Below are 14,955 nucleotides of genomic sequence, written 5' to 3'. Positions count from 1 at the left end.
GCCCCTACCCCCAAAACTGCTCAGATTACAGGCATGCACCAACCTAAAATGGTTAAGGTTGACCTTTTATTTTCACAAAAGTCATTTTTCTTTGCTCAGATAATCCCCGTGGTGGTAATCTATTTGCATTATATTGTCTTGATTTTAAGTAAGTGAGCTAAACATGTTTATGCCCGATTCTGTTCCTCAAACCACCTTGAGTTCATGTAAAATTTTGTGTTCTTTTGCAGGCAGCCTCTGCCTGTGGCGATGTTGGTCTCACACATCTATCCTGTCTCTTTTTTTCTGTTCTCAGGCCTTCTGCCTTATCTAGTAGCCCGACGTATTCAGACTTGCCTTTCATCAGGATCTCTCCACACCGCAACCCTGCTGCAACTTCGGAGTCCCCCTTCAGTCCCCCGCACCCCTACATCAATCCATACATGGATTACATCCGCTCCTTGCACAGCAGCCCGTCCTTGTCCATGATCTCAGCAGCCCGAGGCCTGAGCCCTACAGATGGTGAGTCTGAAACAGTTCACACACCCCTCACCTCCTGCCCAGCCTTACCGCCATGGGACATGGTGTAAAGCAGATGTAGCATTGGTGAGGGTTTCCCTTGTGACAGACACTGGACCAAGTTCTTTAAAGTCATGCTTCCGTTTCAGCTTCAGGGTCCTGCTGTGTGTGTGTGGGGGGGGCTGTTGAGCACACTTTCAGGTAAGGCCTGCAGTGTGCAGAGGTAACCGGGCACTTAGAGCCAGATCTCGTTGACCTCCCCGTCTTTGGTTGTTGCCACCATTCTCTTTTGCCGCTCCACATGGCAGAAGAGCCCTGCTGGTTTTTCCATGCATACGTGGGTGCCCACAGTGCCCTACCCATGTTAGGATGAAGGCTGCTGTGTTCTGCATGTTGGAGAGACACATCTGTCCAGATGTGTTTATGAGAGCACCCTACTGTGCACACGAATCACCCGAGGATCCTGATAAAATAAATTGGCTCTGTGTTGGTCTTGAGACTTTGCCCTCACAGAACCTTCCAGAGGATTTTCTCCATGGTGGACCACACTCTGAGGAGCAAGGTCTTAGAAAATGCGATGGTCCAGATGTCATGTGCTTTCAATCTTTGCTTGCACCAAATAAAACCTAGCACATTGGGAAAACAACAACAAAAATTAAATTCCTTCTGTAATGAATGATGGTCAATTCAGTCTCTAAAATGGTGGTTTTATTTGCTCCTAATTACTTCTCACAGGAATCTTGTAAACAGGAGCTGGGTGTTCAAGCTCGATGTCAAGTTATAACCTATTCTTTTAACTCAGGAAGAGCAAGGCCCGTCACTCGCTCACATACACGTACAGATTCGCTTGCCCACAATTGCTGCACTCGCCATTAGGACAAAGAGTCCCAAAGCTTTATTAATTGCAGGGAGCGGGTTTTCAGTTCTGCTTCCTCGGAACACAAGTCACTGCGGAGTGTTTCAGGGTAGCGAGGAGCACGTCACACAAAACGTCATCTTACTAAACTGTCTGATATGGCTCTTGGCATTCTCCATTCTGCTGTGACCTGCTTCCTGAGGGTGACCGTGCTGTCGGGAGCTGTGAAGCGTTCTGAAGAAGCCTCGCTCTGTTGGATCTCCAGGAGTTGCATTTTCTAGAAACGGTCATTGGCTGTGTGTTCTTAAGAACTCAGTGCAGCGCATATACTTGTATGGTACTCACAGAATCACTGTTGCCATTTGAACACGATTTCACATTTTAAAAGGGAGCCGTCTGGGAGCAAGTCATGTGATTCAGTTCCTCGGCTCAGGAAAGGGTGTGATGTGAGGGAGAGATACAGAGGGGACTTGGAGCGGTCCCTGGCGTGTAGACGGTTAGCTGGGCCCGGGGGCAGCAGGGTACCTGGATTACTGCATGAGCAGCATGCTCGCCATTTACATTTGAGGAGGATGAAGACGTAGTTTGATTGGTCGATGTGTCCTGCTAAGACGCCCCTTAACACCTAATGCTTTCACTGTCATTGCCTTTTTATGGTCTTAATTTTAAAATACCACGTGGCATGAATGAGAATATGACCCCAACTATGAAACACCCTCAGACCTGCCAGCAGATCATCGCTCCCTGCAGGCAGTCCCTGTAAGAGCTGTCCTGGCCAAACACCACACTGGGCACTACTGTGCGTGGCTTCACTGTTGGCGCCCAGCAACCTTGAGGCGGCTCTCTGAGCCCCTGTCCCCACGAGTGGGCGGCCACCCTCAGGAGCGCGGCAGGGCCTCGCTGCTTTCGCACATGAACTGGCGGGTGGAAGCCAGTGATCACCCCACTCGTGCGGGGCCGACTCTTGCCAGTAAATTGCTCCAGATTGATAGGTACATTTTCTTTTTGATTTTGTAATGAAGAGAGAGAGACCGAGAGAGAGAGAGCTTTTAAATTATGGAGCCTGAAATTGCAGCTTACTGTTCAGTGTGTGTCATTAGGCTTCGCTGCCGGTTCCTTCCTGGAAGCCCGACTCCCCGTGTGAGCGAGCGTCACTCAGACACTCCTGTCAAGAGCCGAAGGAGGTATTTTAAGTATGTCTGGGATGACATCGCAGGAGTCTGAGTTGTCTACTATTGCAAGAAATAGGAGCATACAGTGAACAGAGCGCCAGTGTAAGAAACTGTTCTCCTTGTGTGCCAGACACAGCTGTGTGCTTGTAGCCATGAGCTCAGTGCATTGGGTGTGCTTGTGTGCAGTGGACTCTCTGAACCTGGCCTGGCTGTCACCGCTGCTCTCTCAGCTGTATAAGCCTGCTGTCTGATCCCTCGACGGCAGAGCTGCCTGATGGCCTATTTCTCAGAGTGTGTCCCTGCCTTAAGGAATGCACGTCTATACATTTGAAGTATTCTGAATCACATTAATTGCTTTAGATCAGGACATAAACCTTTGTCATGGATTTTACTTTTTCTATTCCTCTGGTTTTCTTTTCCAATAAAGGTCTCAGGGGAAGAGGAGTAGAAATTAAAGCAGCTATGATCCACTGAAGGAAAGGTGATCGAGGATGTGCGAGACTTGGGCTTGGAATGCCTCCAGGAGAGCGTGTGGTGGGCCTTTTTCCAACTGTCCCCATTTTTCTCTGTCTCCTCCGCCATCTAGCCCCGCACTCTGGAGTCAGCCCCGCCGAGTACTATCACCAGATGGCCTTGCTGACAGGCCAGCGCAGCCCCTATGCAGACATCCTCCCCTCGGCTGCCACCGCGGGCGCAGGCGCGATCCACATGGAGTATCTTCATGCTATGGACAGTAAGTGATGAGGCTGGGGCCAGAGTCCTGGGTAGCAGGGTGAGGGGCGGGCTGTGATGAACTCTAACTCGGGGAATGGCGAGAAGGACACCAGGCCGGGAGACTGGCTGGCTTAGTCATGAGCAGGGTGACGGCGAAGCCACGTGCTTGTTTCTCTGCACGTCCTGCCTTCTGAGGCCGCTTCCACAGCCTGGGGTCCTCACTGGCTCCCGGTGAACTGAAATACGCAAAGAGGTTGTAGTTTGGTAGCTGCAATTGAAATGTAAACAATCAACAAGTTGTCCTGCTTTACTTCTCGTTTAAAAATTATTTTTTTATTGGGCCCAGAGAGATGGTTCAGTGGTTAAGGCATTTGCCTGCAAGGCCTAATGACCAGGGTTTGATTCCCCAGTACTCACCTACAGACGGATGCATGGTGACACATATATCTGGCGTTCGTCTGCAGCGGCTGGAGGCCCTGCACACCTATTCTCCCCCTCTCTCTCATCTCTCTCATATTTCTCTCTGTTTGCAAGTAAATAAAAATTTTAAAAACTACGTTTATTTAGTTATTTAAGAGAAAGAGAAACAAAGAGGCAGTCAGAGAGCCAGGGCCTCCTGCCGCTGCAAACAAACTCGAGATGCATACACCACTTTGTGCATTCTGGCTTCCTGTGGGCACTGGGGAATCGAACCAGAGATATCAGGCTTTGCAAGCAAGAACCTTTAGATGTTGAGCCATCTCTCCAGCCACACCCCCTGCTTTACTTCCTTTGATGTGAAAATAAGAGAATAGATTTGACCCTGGGAACTCTTTGGTTTCGTGGAGTTCATGCTTTAGAAATTAAGTGGAGAAAAAAGCCTGGCTATATTTGATTTTTCTAAGAAATGATTCATTTCGCTATATAGATCTTCTTTACATTAAGAAAAAATGTTGCATTTCATGAAGACCTTTTACAGATTCTGAGAGCATAGGCGCGTCAGAGTAATTAAATATGGTGTGCCAGAGGGGTCAGTGCCCAGCCTCAGCACGCAGCGGTGAGCTGTGTCTGCCATCAGACCCATTATGACGACTCCTTTGGGTCACAAATGAGCCTCTGGTGCACAGCATCTTCAGAAAGTACCCGTTTAGGACACATCTTTTTACAGGGTGTCAAAGAATGCAGCTGACGTGTCGTCCGTTCCCCAAGTCAGTCAGAACACTTGCCTATGACTGACAGGACCCCGTGACTTGGGGGGGACAGACACAGGACCATTTGTTTCCCCAGCAGCAGTGTTTAGCTTGCATATTATCAAATGGGATCTTATTTGTCTTCTCACATCTCAGGTTTGGGAAAGAAAGAAGGTAGTTTGCCCACACAGGTAAAACCCACAGCCGGAGTCTCCTAAGCACCCAGGGCCACCTGGCACCCCGGGCAGGAGCGTCTGCCCGTGTGGGTGTCCACTGGCCACGAAAACAGGCCGCCTCAGTGCTGCGGCGAGGCTGTGGGAGTGGAGAGCCTGCGTCCTGACTCGTCCTCACCACAGTCCAGGCAGCCATCGCTGGGAAAGGAGTTCTCCGTTATTATGCAAATTAGTTATTTAAAAATCTGCAAATAAAGAATTAAAATAAGAGGGACTCCTTGGAAGGTCAGCCTACATTACTTTTCCTGCTTGATGAGAATGTGTTTAGTCAGGCTGTGGCAGTTTTTATCTAAATAAAGGATGAAGCTACCCTTTTACTTTGTAAAAACTAATTAAAGGAATTTTAATTTGCTAGAGTATATGGTAAATTGATAGTCATTAAGCAGGAATTTAGATGTCCTATCATTCATCACATAAAGAGAAACCTCCTTTTTCTTTGTCAGAATTTTTTATTAGAAGAGAGAAACAAAACAATTACTGGAGCCAGATTGGATCTATCTGCTTTAGAACAATGCGAAGGCAGGCGTGATGGCGGGCTGGTGGCTCAGCTAGCCCGCTCACACGAAGAAGGCCTAGGCTTGATCCCCAACTCTGAGTGAATGAAGAGAGAGGGGAGGCAGGGGGGAGGGAAAAGTAAAGTACTGAAGGCTCTGGCTTCCTTTACAGAAGCACGTGGCTAGTGAGGGGCGATGTCTTCACCACCATGATGATATTCTTTCTGCTCTAGCCACTCCTTGCTGCTGAAATCTCAAAAGTACTGTCCCCTGATGTTCTGTTCTATTGCGGGCTCACCAGGGTTTGGAAGGAATATATTCCGAAGGGTTGGAAAAGCTTACACTGAGACGCACACCCAGGGATGAGCACTTAGGAATTTAAGTCAACAACTTGCTCAACAGAAAACTGAGACATTAATCTTAACTTCTTATATGACCGGCAATGGCATCTCAAATGAAAACCTAGCTGTCCATTGTGATCCGTTGCTACACTTGGTCAGGAATTTTCCTTGGCACACACAAAAATAAACTGATGAGAGCCTTATGCTTAAATGTCCATCGCAGGCTGGAGAGATGCCTCGGCATTTAAGGCACTTGCCTGCAAAGCCTAAGGACCCTGGTTCAATTCCCCAGGACCCATGTAAGCCAGATGCACAAGGTGGTACATGCATCTGGAGTCAGTTTGCAGTGGCTAAAGACCCTGGTGTGCCCATTCTCTATCTGTCTCTCAAATAAATAAATAAATACCATTAAATGTCCCATAGCCAGCAGAATTAAGAATATACATATGTAACATGTCAGAATAAACAGGTATGAATACAGCTGTAAGAACCTTGCAGGTTACGGGCACCTGATAGACGCAAGAATGTGTAATCCCTATGAGGAGTCCCGGGAGGCGAGGCAGGGTGAGAGCTGCCGAATCGATGCTTAATAACCGGCAGAAACTGACCAAAATGAGAGCCAGTCTTGCCGAGAGAAACAGGCTTTTTGTGACCTGCGGTGGTCTGTGGTAGGGAGGAAGAGGCCTTGCTACATTCCCAGATCTTCGTTAAGGCCTCTGGTGTCTCGCTGGACGTGGTCTCCTCCTCGTGCGCTGTCTCACAGGACCCAGTCACCTCAGAGTCGTGCCTCTCAGGAAGCAGTGGCCGCCATGTTTCTTGTATCACTCTGGTTAATGTTTCAGTCACGATGAGTGCCGCATCCGCCGCTCAGTCCCGAGAGCACGGCCGTCGTTGACAAGGCTGGGCCGTCTCTACTCCTGCAGGGGTGCGCTCCGTCCCACTGAGAAGAGCTCTGTATTGTCAGGGAGTACAAGGAGACTGGCTATACCTCTGGCCCGTCCTTGGGACTGTTTGGAAGTAGCAAGTAGCTATTTTTCCATTGAAACTTCTGTGTTGAAATGAGCCTTTGGCAGCGAGGAAGGGTGAATCATTATGTCCACGTCAGATGCAACAATTAGAGATGCTGATTGAAATACTAGCGGCTGTGTACAGAGCTGGGCTGGGTTTTGTACTGCCGTGCCAGTCAGGTTGGCAATAGGGCCGTTCTTAACGAATGAACTCACCCTAAATATGCCTGAGAGAAAAAACTGGAGTAGGTACTGTGTTTGTCATGTGTGGTTGCTTTATACATGGGAGGTACTAACGTAGTTCCAGTTTATTTCTGGTTACAGTGTTAACTGTAAAGCCTCTCATATTCACCTATTCTGTTTCAGTAAATTGTCTCAAAGTATGCTGGATTATTATCCTGCATTGAGATGGGCCTGGCATAGTGGTGCTAACCTTTAATCCAAGCATCTCTTTGTTGAAGAAAATATTTCCAGTGAATTTTGTGGACATTGAATGCCTGGTGCATCCTCTCTCTCTCTCTCTCTCTGTCTCTCTCTCTCTTTCGTGCGCGCACACACGCGTGCTTGGTCTCTAAAGGTTTACCTGCTATTTCAGCTTTCTGAGTAAGGCAAAGTGAGTCTGTCCCCATAAGCAGATATACACAGGCTATGAAATATGATACTCCTTATTTATATTCAAAACTATTTATGTTTGATTTGCCTCCTAGCTTGTGCGATTATGTTCTCATTCTCTCCTCAAACTTTAGCTTGGTGACGTACATGTCACTGTAACCTTCATCAAGGCAGGGAGCACCACCGAGCCACATCCTCTCCAATGCCTGGGAGTCAGATCTTAAGGTCTACCCAGTTTAAAAGCAAATGGCACTTAATTTCTAAAACCTCAGTTATAAGCCATTGAATTAAATTGCATGTGTTTAGATTGAGTTACTAACCTCCGGATTAGGAGATTAGTGGAATCTTCTTGAAGTTTAAAGCCTTAGTCCCGAATGGAGAGGCATGGTCTAAGGAAGCATGAAGACACCTGTAGGCACAGAGAGCCACATCGCCACACTGGCAGGAGCTTCTTTCCCCCACCTTGGAAGATTAATAACAGCAAACACCCAGGATCCACATATGTGTCTCAGGATGTACGTTCGTGTGAGGGCCTTTGAGGACAGCAGTCTTCAGTCTTGCCACGCCAGAGCTATAATGTGGGGCTGACCTGTTCACAGTAGGAAGCTTGACAGCACCCCAGCATCTCCCCACTAGGTGCCTATGGCACCCCCTGAGTTATTGTCAGGTGTTTCCTAGGGTACAACATCACTCCCAACTGAGAACCACTAATTTAGAGTAATGTATTGAGAAGTTGTTTCAGTGATGCTTGAAGTACACCCTGGAGAGGACGACTGTGGAAGTCACGAGGGGAGGGAGGGCATAACTGCTGATTTTTACTTTTAGGGTGCTTTACTCCATTGCTTGGCAATGGTCTGTGTTGGGTTGGAGGGTGGTGCGTTGCCACTGTGAGAACCACTGTGTTTGTTGCTTGCAGTGGGATTAATGATGGGGGTATCTACGCAGCCGTCAGATTCATAAATCACTAGAAATGAGAGGGATAACACATAAAAGCCTCTTCCTTTTGTTTAGCAATCTATCATTTTGCCTGCACATTCATAAACAGAGCTTCTCCGAGGTAAGCCCCTGGGAGATAAATATTTCTTCCTAATTTCCTCAGTTGTAACCAGTAGATCACGGGGGGGGGGGGCAAACTTGTCATCACAAGTTGCGAGCTTCTTGTCCCTCTCATCTCTGCGCAGGAAGGCAGCCGTCAGTGACGAGTATGCAGCCTGACTGCGGGTGATCAGGTTCTGTTTTGTCTGTCCAACAGGCACCAGGTTCCCCAGCCCCAGGCTCTCAGCCAGGCCGAGCAGAAAACGCACCCTGTCCATCTCGCCTCTGTCTGATCATAGCTTTGACCTTCAGACTATGATAAGGACATCTCCCAACTCCTTGGTCACGATTCTCAATAATTCTCGTAGCAGCTCTTCAGCAAGTGGCTCCTATGGTCACTTATCTGCAAGTGCAATCAGGTATGTATTTTCCTGAATCCATGTGTTTTTACAATGAAACGCCAGTGTTCAAGGGTGCCAGCGGTGGTGTATGACGGTGCCATTGGCGCAGGAGCAGGAATAAGGCAGCCACTCACCATGCTGTGCCCAGATGCGGCAGAAAATCACAGTGAATTTCGACGGGTTATGGGGCCAAAAATAATCATTTTGCATGTGGTAGCCAGTGCTGGGTGTCGCAGTTACGCCGCCGTGATGCGGTCGGCTCCTCCGGGAATCCGGCGGTGCTCCTCCAGCTCTCCTGCTGCTGGCAGGCGTCGGGCTCGAGCCTGGCTCTGTGTGGTTGTAGCACGCGTACAGAAGAGAAGCCGCGAGGCCCTGTCTTGTCCCACAACTTGTAAAAGAGGAGGAGTTCGCTGGCAGGGAGGAAGAAAACGTTGACAGCGGGGTTTTAGGCTAGTAAAAAACAACTGCAGGTGACTTGGGAGAACATGGCGGGGGTGTCGCTGGCCAGTGATCAGAGGAAATGTGATCGACTATGCCATAGCTTCGTGTCACGTGTTTACGCTTCATGTGCAAGCTCTCCCTTGACTACACCTTCTCTGTGTGATGGAGTCATTTTGACACTTCCCTTACAAGAAAGTAAGGAACATAAACGTAATTGATACAAACATACTTCTTACAGCGAGTTATTAAAGTTTTGTCAATAAGCAGGGAATAAAAAGAAGACACACGGAGCGCAGAGATGGCTTACTGTTAAGGTACTTGCCTGCAAAGCCTGAGGACCCAGGTTTGATTCCTATGTAAGCCAGTTGCACAAGGTGGCTCATGCATCTGGAGTTCATTTGCAGTGGCTGTAGGCCCTGGCGTGCACATTTACTGTCTCACCTTCCTCTGACTCTCTCAAATAAATAAATTAAAATAATAAAAAGTTAAAAAAAATTAAAGACACACTAGGAATTATAGGTAAACTAAAACTGCTCTTGTAAATATAATCAATTTTTAAGGACTATTTTTATTTATTATTTTAGTGAAAGACAGAGACAATGCAAACATGGGCATCCCAAGGCCTCCTGCCCCTGGGAATGAACTCCAGATGAATGCATCACTCTGTGCATTGGGCTCTTTAAAAAAATATATTTTTATTTATGTATTTGAGAGAGAGAGGGAGAAAGGCAGGCTCAGCTAATCATTTGTTTTGTTTGAACTGTGCTAGCTTATAGACCATGGAGACAGAATTGAATAGTATTCGTATTCATTAATTAAGTAATTCTGTTATTGTAAAGTTTAGCTCTCCACAGTTTCCACCGCGAATCCATTTACTAGCAGTCACTTCTCAGTATGTCTGCAATCAGGGCAGCTCCTTGCTGGAGGAGTGCAGACTGCAACGAGGAGAAGCGATGTTGAGGGAGGGTGAGGACAGCCGGACGAAAGCGGCAGCCCAGGGGAAAGGAGGCTTTGGCGAGTGGGCAGAGACACAGGCCGGCTAGGGGAGAAGAGAAGGGGAGGCAACTCAACAAAAAGAAACAAATTTTGTGTGAAAATTGTCGATAAAAAAAGCTTTTAAAAAAGGGATGGAGAGATAGCTTGCTGCTAAGCCACTTGTGTACAAGGACCCACGTTAAGCTCTCCAGATCCAACAAAAACCAGACGCACAAAGGTGAGGCAAGCGCAAGGTCACACGTGCCCACTAGGTGGTACAAGCATCTGGAGTTTAATTTCAGTGGCTGAGGCCCTGACGTTCCAATTCTCTCTCTCTCTAAAATGATAATAAGAATATTATTTTTTAAAAAATGAAAATGCCTTAGTGAAACCCTTATATTTTTATGCTAATTATAAGTTGTTAAGAGTTGTTTTTTTAAGTGAGCAAACACTAATTAAAGCAGACATGGTGGCACATACATGTCCATATTGCTGGCACATGGGAGATGGAGGTAAGAGGATCAGGAGTTTTAGGGCAGCTGCTTCTGAGATGACCTTGCGCTGTAATCACGTGGCATCGTTAATCTGACAAGCAGGTCGGCAGTGACCAGTGCATGGCAGGATCAGTGGTGCAGACTAAGGAATAAGGCATGATGACCCCCGAATAGACAGCTGCCTTTCTTGGGTATGAAAGAGAGGTACAGCTAAAAAGATTTTGAGAAATAATAATAGATAATGGCTTTTTAAAAAAAAATAGATTATGCTTATATTAATATGATTCTTTCTAACCATATCTCCTGGTCAGTTTCATGCCTGAATGTTGTGGCCAAATCTTATTAGAGAGTGCATCATTAATGTTCATGGCCACTTAATTGCAAGTAGCTGTTCAGTTTTTTTAGGACACTTTCTTTTTCTTTTTTTTGGTAACATAAAGCATAACGTATTTTTCTCTGAAGCTACTCAAAACGTGTGTGTGCTCTTTACTTCTGAGACTAAGTTGAGCTCCTCAATAAATTTACCCAGGAAATTTTCATAGGTGGGCTTAGAGGCGTTTAATTTGCTTTTTGCTTTTTTTAATTTGAGAGAATTGGCATGCCAGGACCTCAGTCACGACAATTGAACCACAGACTCTTGCGTTCCCTAGTGGGCATGTGCAGCCTTGCGCTTGCCTAACCTTTGTGTGTCTGGTGTACGTGGGTTCTGGAGAGTTGAGCATGGGTCCTTAGACTCCTCAGGCAAGCGCCTTAACCACTGAGCCATCTCTCCAGCCCTAATTTGCTTTTTATCTAATACACATGGGTGCACGTTTGTGTGCCTGTACCAACACATTCAGAAATAATCCTAGCTACCTGACTGTTCTTGTGCAGCAGAAACACATGTTCTTTGAATGGTAGTCGTTGGGTAAAAAGTTCCATAGCTGTATCCAGAAACGATGCCAAAAATGGCCAGGAAGCTAGATTTCAATGAGAATGTCTCCCTTCTTAAAGTTGGTTTTACAGCAGTAACACCCTCACAATACCTTAGTGTTGTCCGACATTACCTCCAATATGAGTTTCCTGAGCAAAGGAATTCGAAGCATAATCCAGAAAGAAGCAGTTAACACTCTTCAGCCTAAATTCGTCTGAGTCTACCATGAAGTTTCCTCACTCCTGTTCCCTGACCTAAAAGTATTATGCCCTACTGTGGTCGCATGAGTTTCTTTTAATGATGTTTTGAAAATTCAAAAGTGAACAAGATTTGGACTAGAGAGGTGACTCAGTGGTAAAGGCGCGCTTGCCTGCAAAACCTAAACGACCCCAGTTTGATTCCTCAGTGCCCACATAAAGCCAGATGCACAGAGTGGTGCATGCATCTATCTAGAGCTCGTTTGCAGTAGTTGGAGGCTCCGGTGCACCCATCCTCTCTGTCTGTCTCTATTCTCTCTATCTCTTTCTACTTGCAAATAAATAATAATTTTTTAAAAGTTCTCTTTAAAAAAAGTGAACAAAACTTAACAACAGTGTTCATTTAGAGAAGGTGTGTTTATAGGTAGCCAGTAGGTAGGGTTGAGTTCCTGAGAATCCAGAAGTGCCCCGTCCTTTACTCATTCCGATACACTGAGACAACACTTTGTGACTCACGCTGTCCCCGTACCGCCCCTCCAGGACTCCTCAGTAACCACACTCTCGCATTATAGTCATCCTCTCTCCCAGCCTGTTCTCTCCACTCTAGATTGTCGGGAGATTCCAGAGGTGAACTTCAGGGGTGAGCCTTCCCGCTGAAGGGAACGCAGATCACATGCTTGGAGCGCTGACCACTCGCTTACGCACGCCCCTTGTGTGTTGCACCGTGGTGCATGCGTGCGCACACACACACACACACACACACACACACACATACACACACACGGAAACACTAGCATTGCCATTATGTAAAAGTAGGATATTGTATGGTTCATCTCAGGAAAAACAGTTATTTTAGGAGACGGTTAAAATGTCTGGTGCGTGGAAATCATTAGACAATGAAATAGGTTTTACCTTTTACTAAACTTTTTAACACTGGCATACAAAATAAGTTTCATTTGCACATTTCCATATGCATCATTGCTACTGTGCTGTAGCGCTTCCCTGGAGTGAGCAGTAGCTAGGCAATATGCTCTCTTCTCGTTGCCTCACTGTTGGCGTTTAATGTGAGAACAGGAGCTGCTCCTGCCCTGCCGGTGCCGTGCGCCGCAGCACGCCAGCCCTTGCTGCTCATGGTTGGGTTTATGCTTCTGGCCCGCTCCGCACAGCGCCCCTAAACTGTTTCTCATTGTGGACTTTCCTCATAGGCTATTTTAATTGGGCTTTCAAGTGACCTGACTATTAATGACCTAAGGTGTCCCTATAGTTGCTTAAGTACTTAATGAAGCATTTTTTCAACAGCGTGAACTTTTAATGTTCAAAAGGTGGAGGTTACAGGGCAGGAGAGCAGGGGGCACCGTGAGCCCCAGGGCTGGCTCTTGGGAGCCCCGGACCTGTGCACTCCTTTGCTTGCATCCAGGAGGAAGAGGACTGGGGTTGTTAGGCGTGGTCTTTCTGCTTTGATTGACAGGCTTAGGTTATATACGCTTTTCTCCACTATGCATGTCCTTTCCTGTGATGCATCTGATTTTAGTCCCCTGCCTGCCCCATCATGCATGGGCACGTGATGCTGAATAGAGAACCATCCCGTAAATTTCACTCAGGGACCCAGGTTGTTTGCACCCAGAACTTGTTTGCGGAAGATGATCCCAGGATATGTTGGAATGGAAGCTGACCACCATGGGGAGGTCACTGAGGTTTGGTAGGAAGGAAAGAGACCCCACTGTTGGGGGAGGGGATTGCAGTGGCAGCTTCATGCAAGTGACAATCTTAGGTTGCTAGGTACATTGTTAAAGAAAAGAACGTGTCACAAGGATTCCTGTACCTATGTTGACTCATTTAGTTTCTTTTTTTCTTCTGAGGTAGGGCCTCACTCTAGCACAGGCTGACCTAGAATTCACTCGGTAGTGGACATAATTATGTCTTTGAGGTTTTATATACTTTCTGGCAACAAGAACTTTTATGCTTCAGCAGTATAAACAGGACATGCAGAAAGCACTGATCAAATTGTTACATAGCCAGATGCAGATGTGTAGAATTTATGACATATCTTTTACTTTGTATCTAAAGTATTAGTCTTCATTGTGGCATTTTCAAACAGGTTTATTTATTTATTTACTTATTGCTGTTGATGATTCTCTTCTCCCTTCATTTCCCTCATCCTGTTGCTTCCCTCTCTACCCCCCCACCACAGCATCTTTTCCACTTTCATATTACATATATTCATTCTCTTACCCTTCCCCCTCCTTCCTTAACACCTCTCTTTCCTTCTCAAAGTCTCCTTTCAAGTTTTAAGGCCTACATCCACCCTCACACCCACCTTATATTCATATATATTTACATTTAAAGCTAGGATCTGTGTATGAGAGACAACACAGGATTTTGTCTTTTTGAGACCGATAGTTATCTCACTTCACATAATACTTCCTAGATCCATCTATTTTCCTGCAGATTCGACTATTTTTTTTACAGCTGAATAAAACCCTATTGTTTATGTGCACCACATTTTCATTATCCATTCATGAGTTGATGGCCATCTAGGCTGGTTCTATTCCCCAGCCACTGTGAACAGAGCAGCAGTGAGCGTGGATGTGCAGGTGTCTGTGATAGGACTGTGACGCCTTCGGCTATGCGCTCAGGAGTGGAATAGCTGGGTCATGTGGAGATTCTGTTTGCAGCCCTTTGAGAAACCTATACACCGACTTCCATGGCGGCTGTTCAAGTTTATACTCTCACCAGCAGCGAATAAGGGAACATACAAGTGTCACGTTGTAGAGTGGTCACCCCATGCCAAGAGCCCATGCCTTCACAGGGTGCAGGAGTCCTCCTGCTGTGACCTTGCTTATTCAGGTTTGGAGTTTAGGATTCACCTCCCCAGCCACCTGACGTGCTCAGGAAGTTCTCTTCATATGGTTTTCACCAAGAAGGTTAAGGGGACACATGGAGCTACCATTTGATAGAAAGGGCATTTTGCCTGCTCTCCACAGCCAACCTGCAATGCCCAGTTGCAACCCACCCTCTGCTTCTGCCTTTAAATAGTCCAAGAACTCCATAAGCATCATGCTGAGAACAGAGGAGCCTTAACTCATAAATGGGCTAATGAGCCCTGTGAGCAGAACCTAGAACCTTCTAGTTCTCCCATTACATTCTAAACTGCCTTTTTACCTGCACTTGAGCAGCCCTGTGTGCAAGCCCTTCATGGGAATTGAGGTAGCATCAGTGATGGACCAGCTCTTTGCTCAGGCAAGGCATCCTGGTACTTCACTGGGCCAGGTTCTTGGCATGCGAAGCAGAAAGTACATCTCTTGCTGGCTCCTTAGGAAAGCACCGTGAAGGGGGAGAAACCGCAGGTCCAGTCTGTGTTGAAATATTTATTTCAGTCACCCTGTTTCACCAGCAAAATATC

General features: G+C 46.7%; 1 protein-coding gene across 3 annotated transcripts in view; it reads left to right on the top strand.

The window, feature by feature from the left end:
• The window catches only part of Gli3 (GLI family zinc finger 3), a 316,254-nt gene that overhangs the window by 214,309 nt on the left and 86,990 nt on the right, over window positions 1-14,955 (top strand). For all 3 annotated transcript variants that reach the window (XM_004668858.2, XM_045135527.1, XM_045135528.1), the window contains 3 exons: window positions 296-501; window positions 3,113-3,259; window positions 8,349-8,550. In XM_004668858.2, the coding sequence (XP_004668915.2) occupies window positions 296-501; window positions 3,113-3,259; window positions 8,349-8,550 (555 nt within the window). The remainder of the gene's footprint in view (window positions 1-295; window positions 502-3,112; window positions 3,260-8,348; window positions 8,551-14,955) is intronic.

This window comes from Jaculus jaculus, chromosome 16 (assembly GCF_020740685.1).
Source record: "Jaculus jaculus isolate mJacJac1 chromosome 16, mJacJac1.mat.Y.cur, whole genome shotgun sequence".
NCBI classification, from domain to species: domain Eukaryota; kingdom Metazoa; phylum Chordata; class Mammalia; order Rodentia; family Dipodidae; genus Jaculus; species Jaculus jaculus.
Note: the sequence above shows the minus strand (reverse complement) of the source record. Positions and strands in the feature narration are given on the sequence as shown.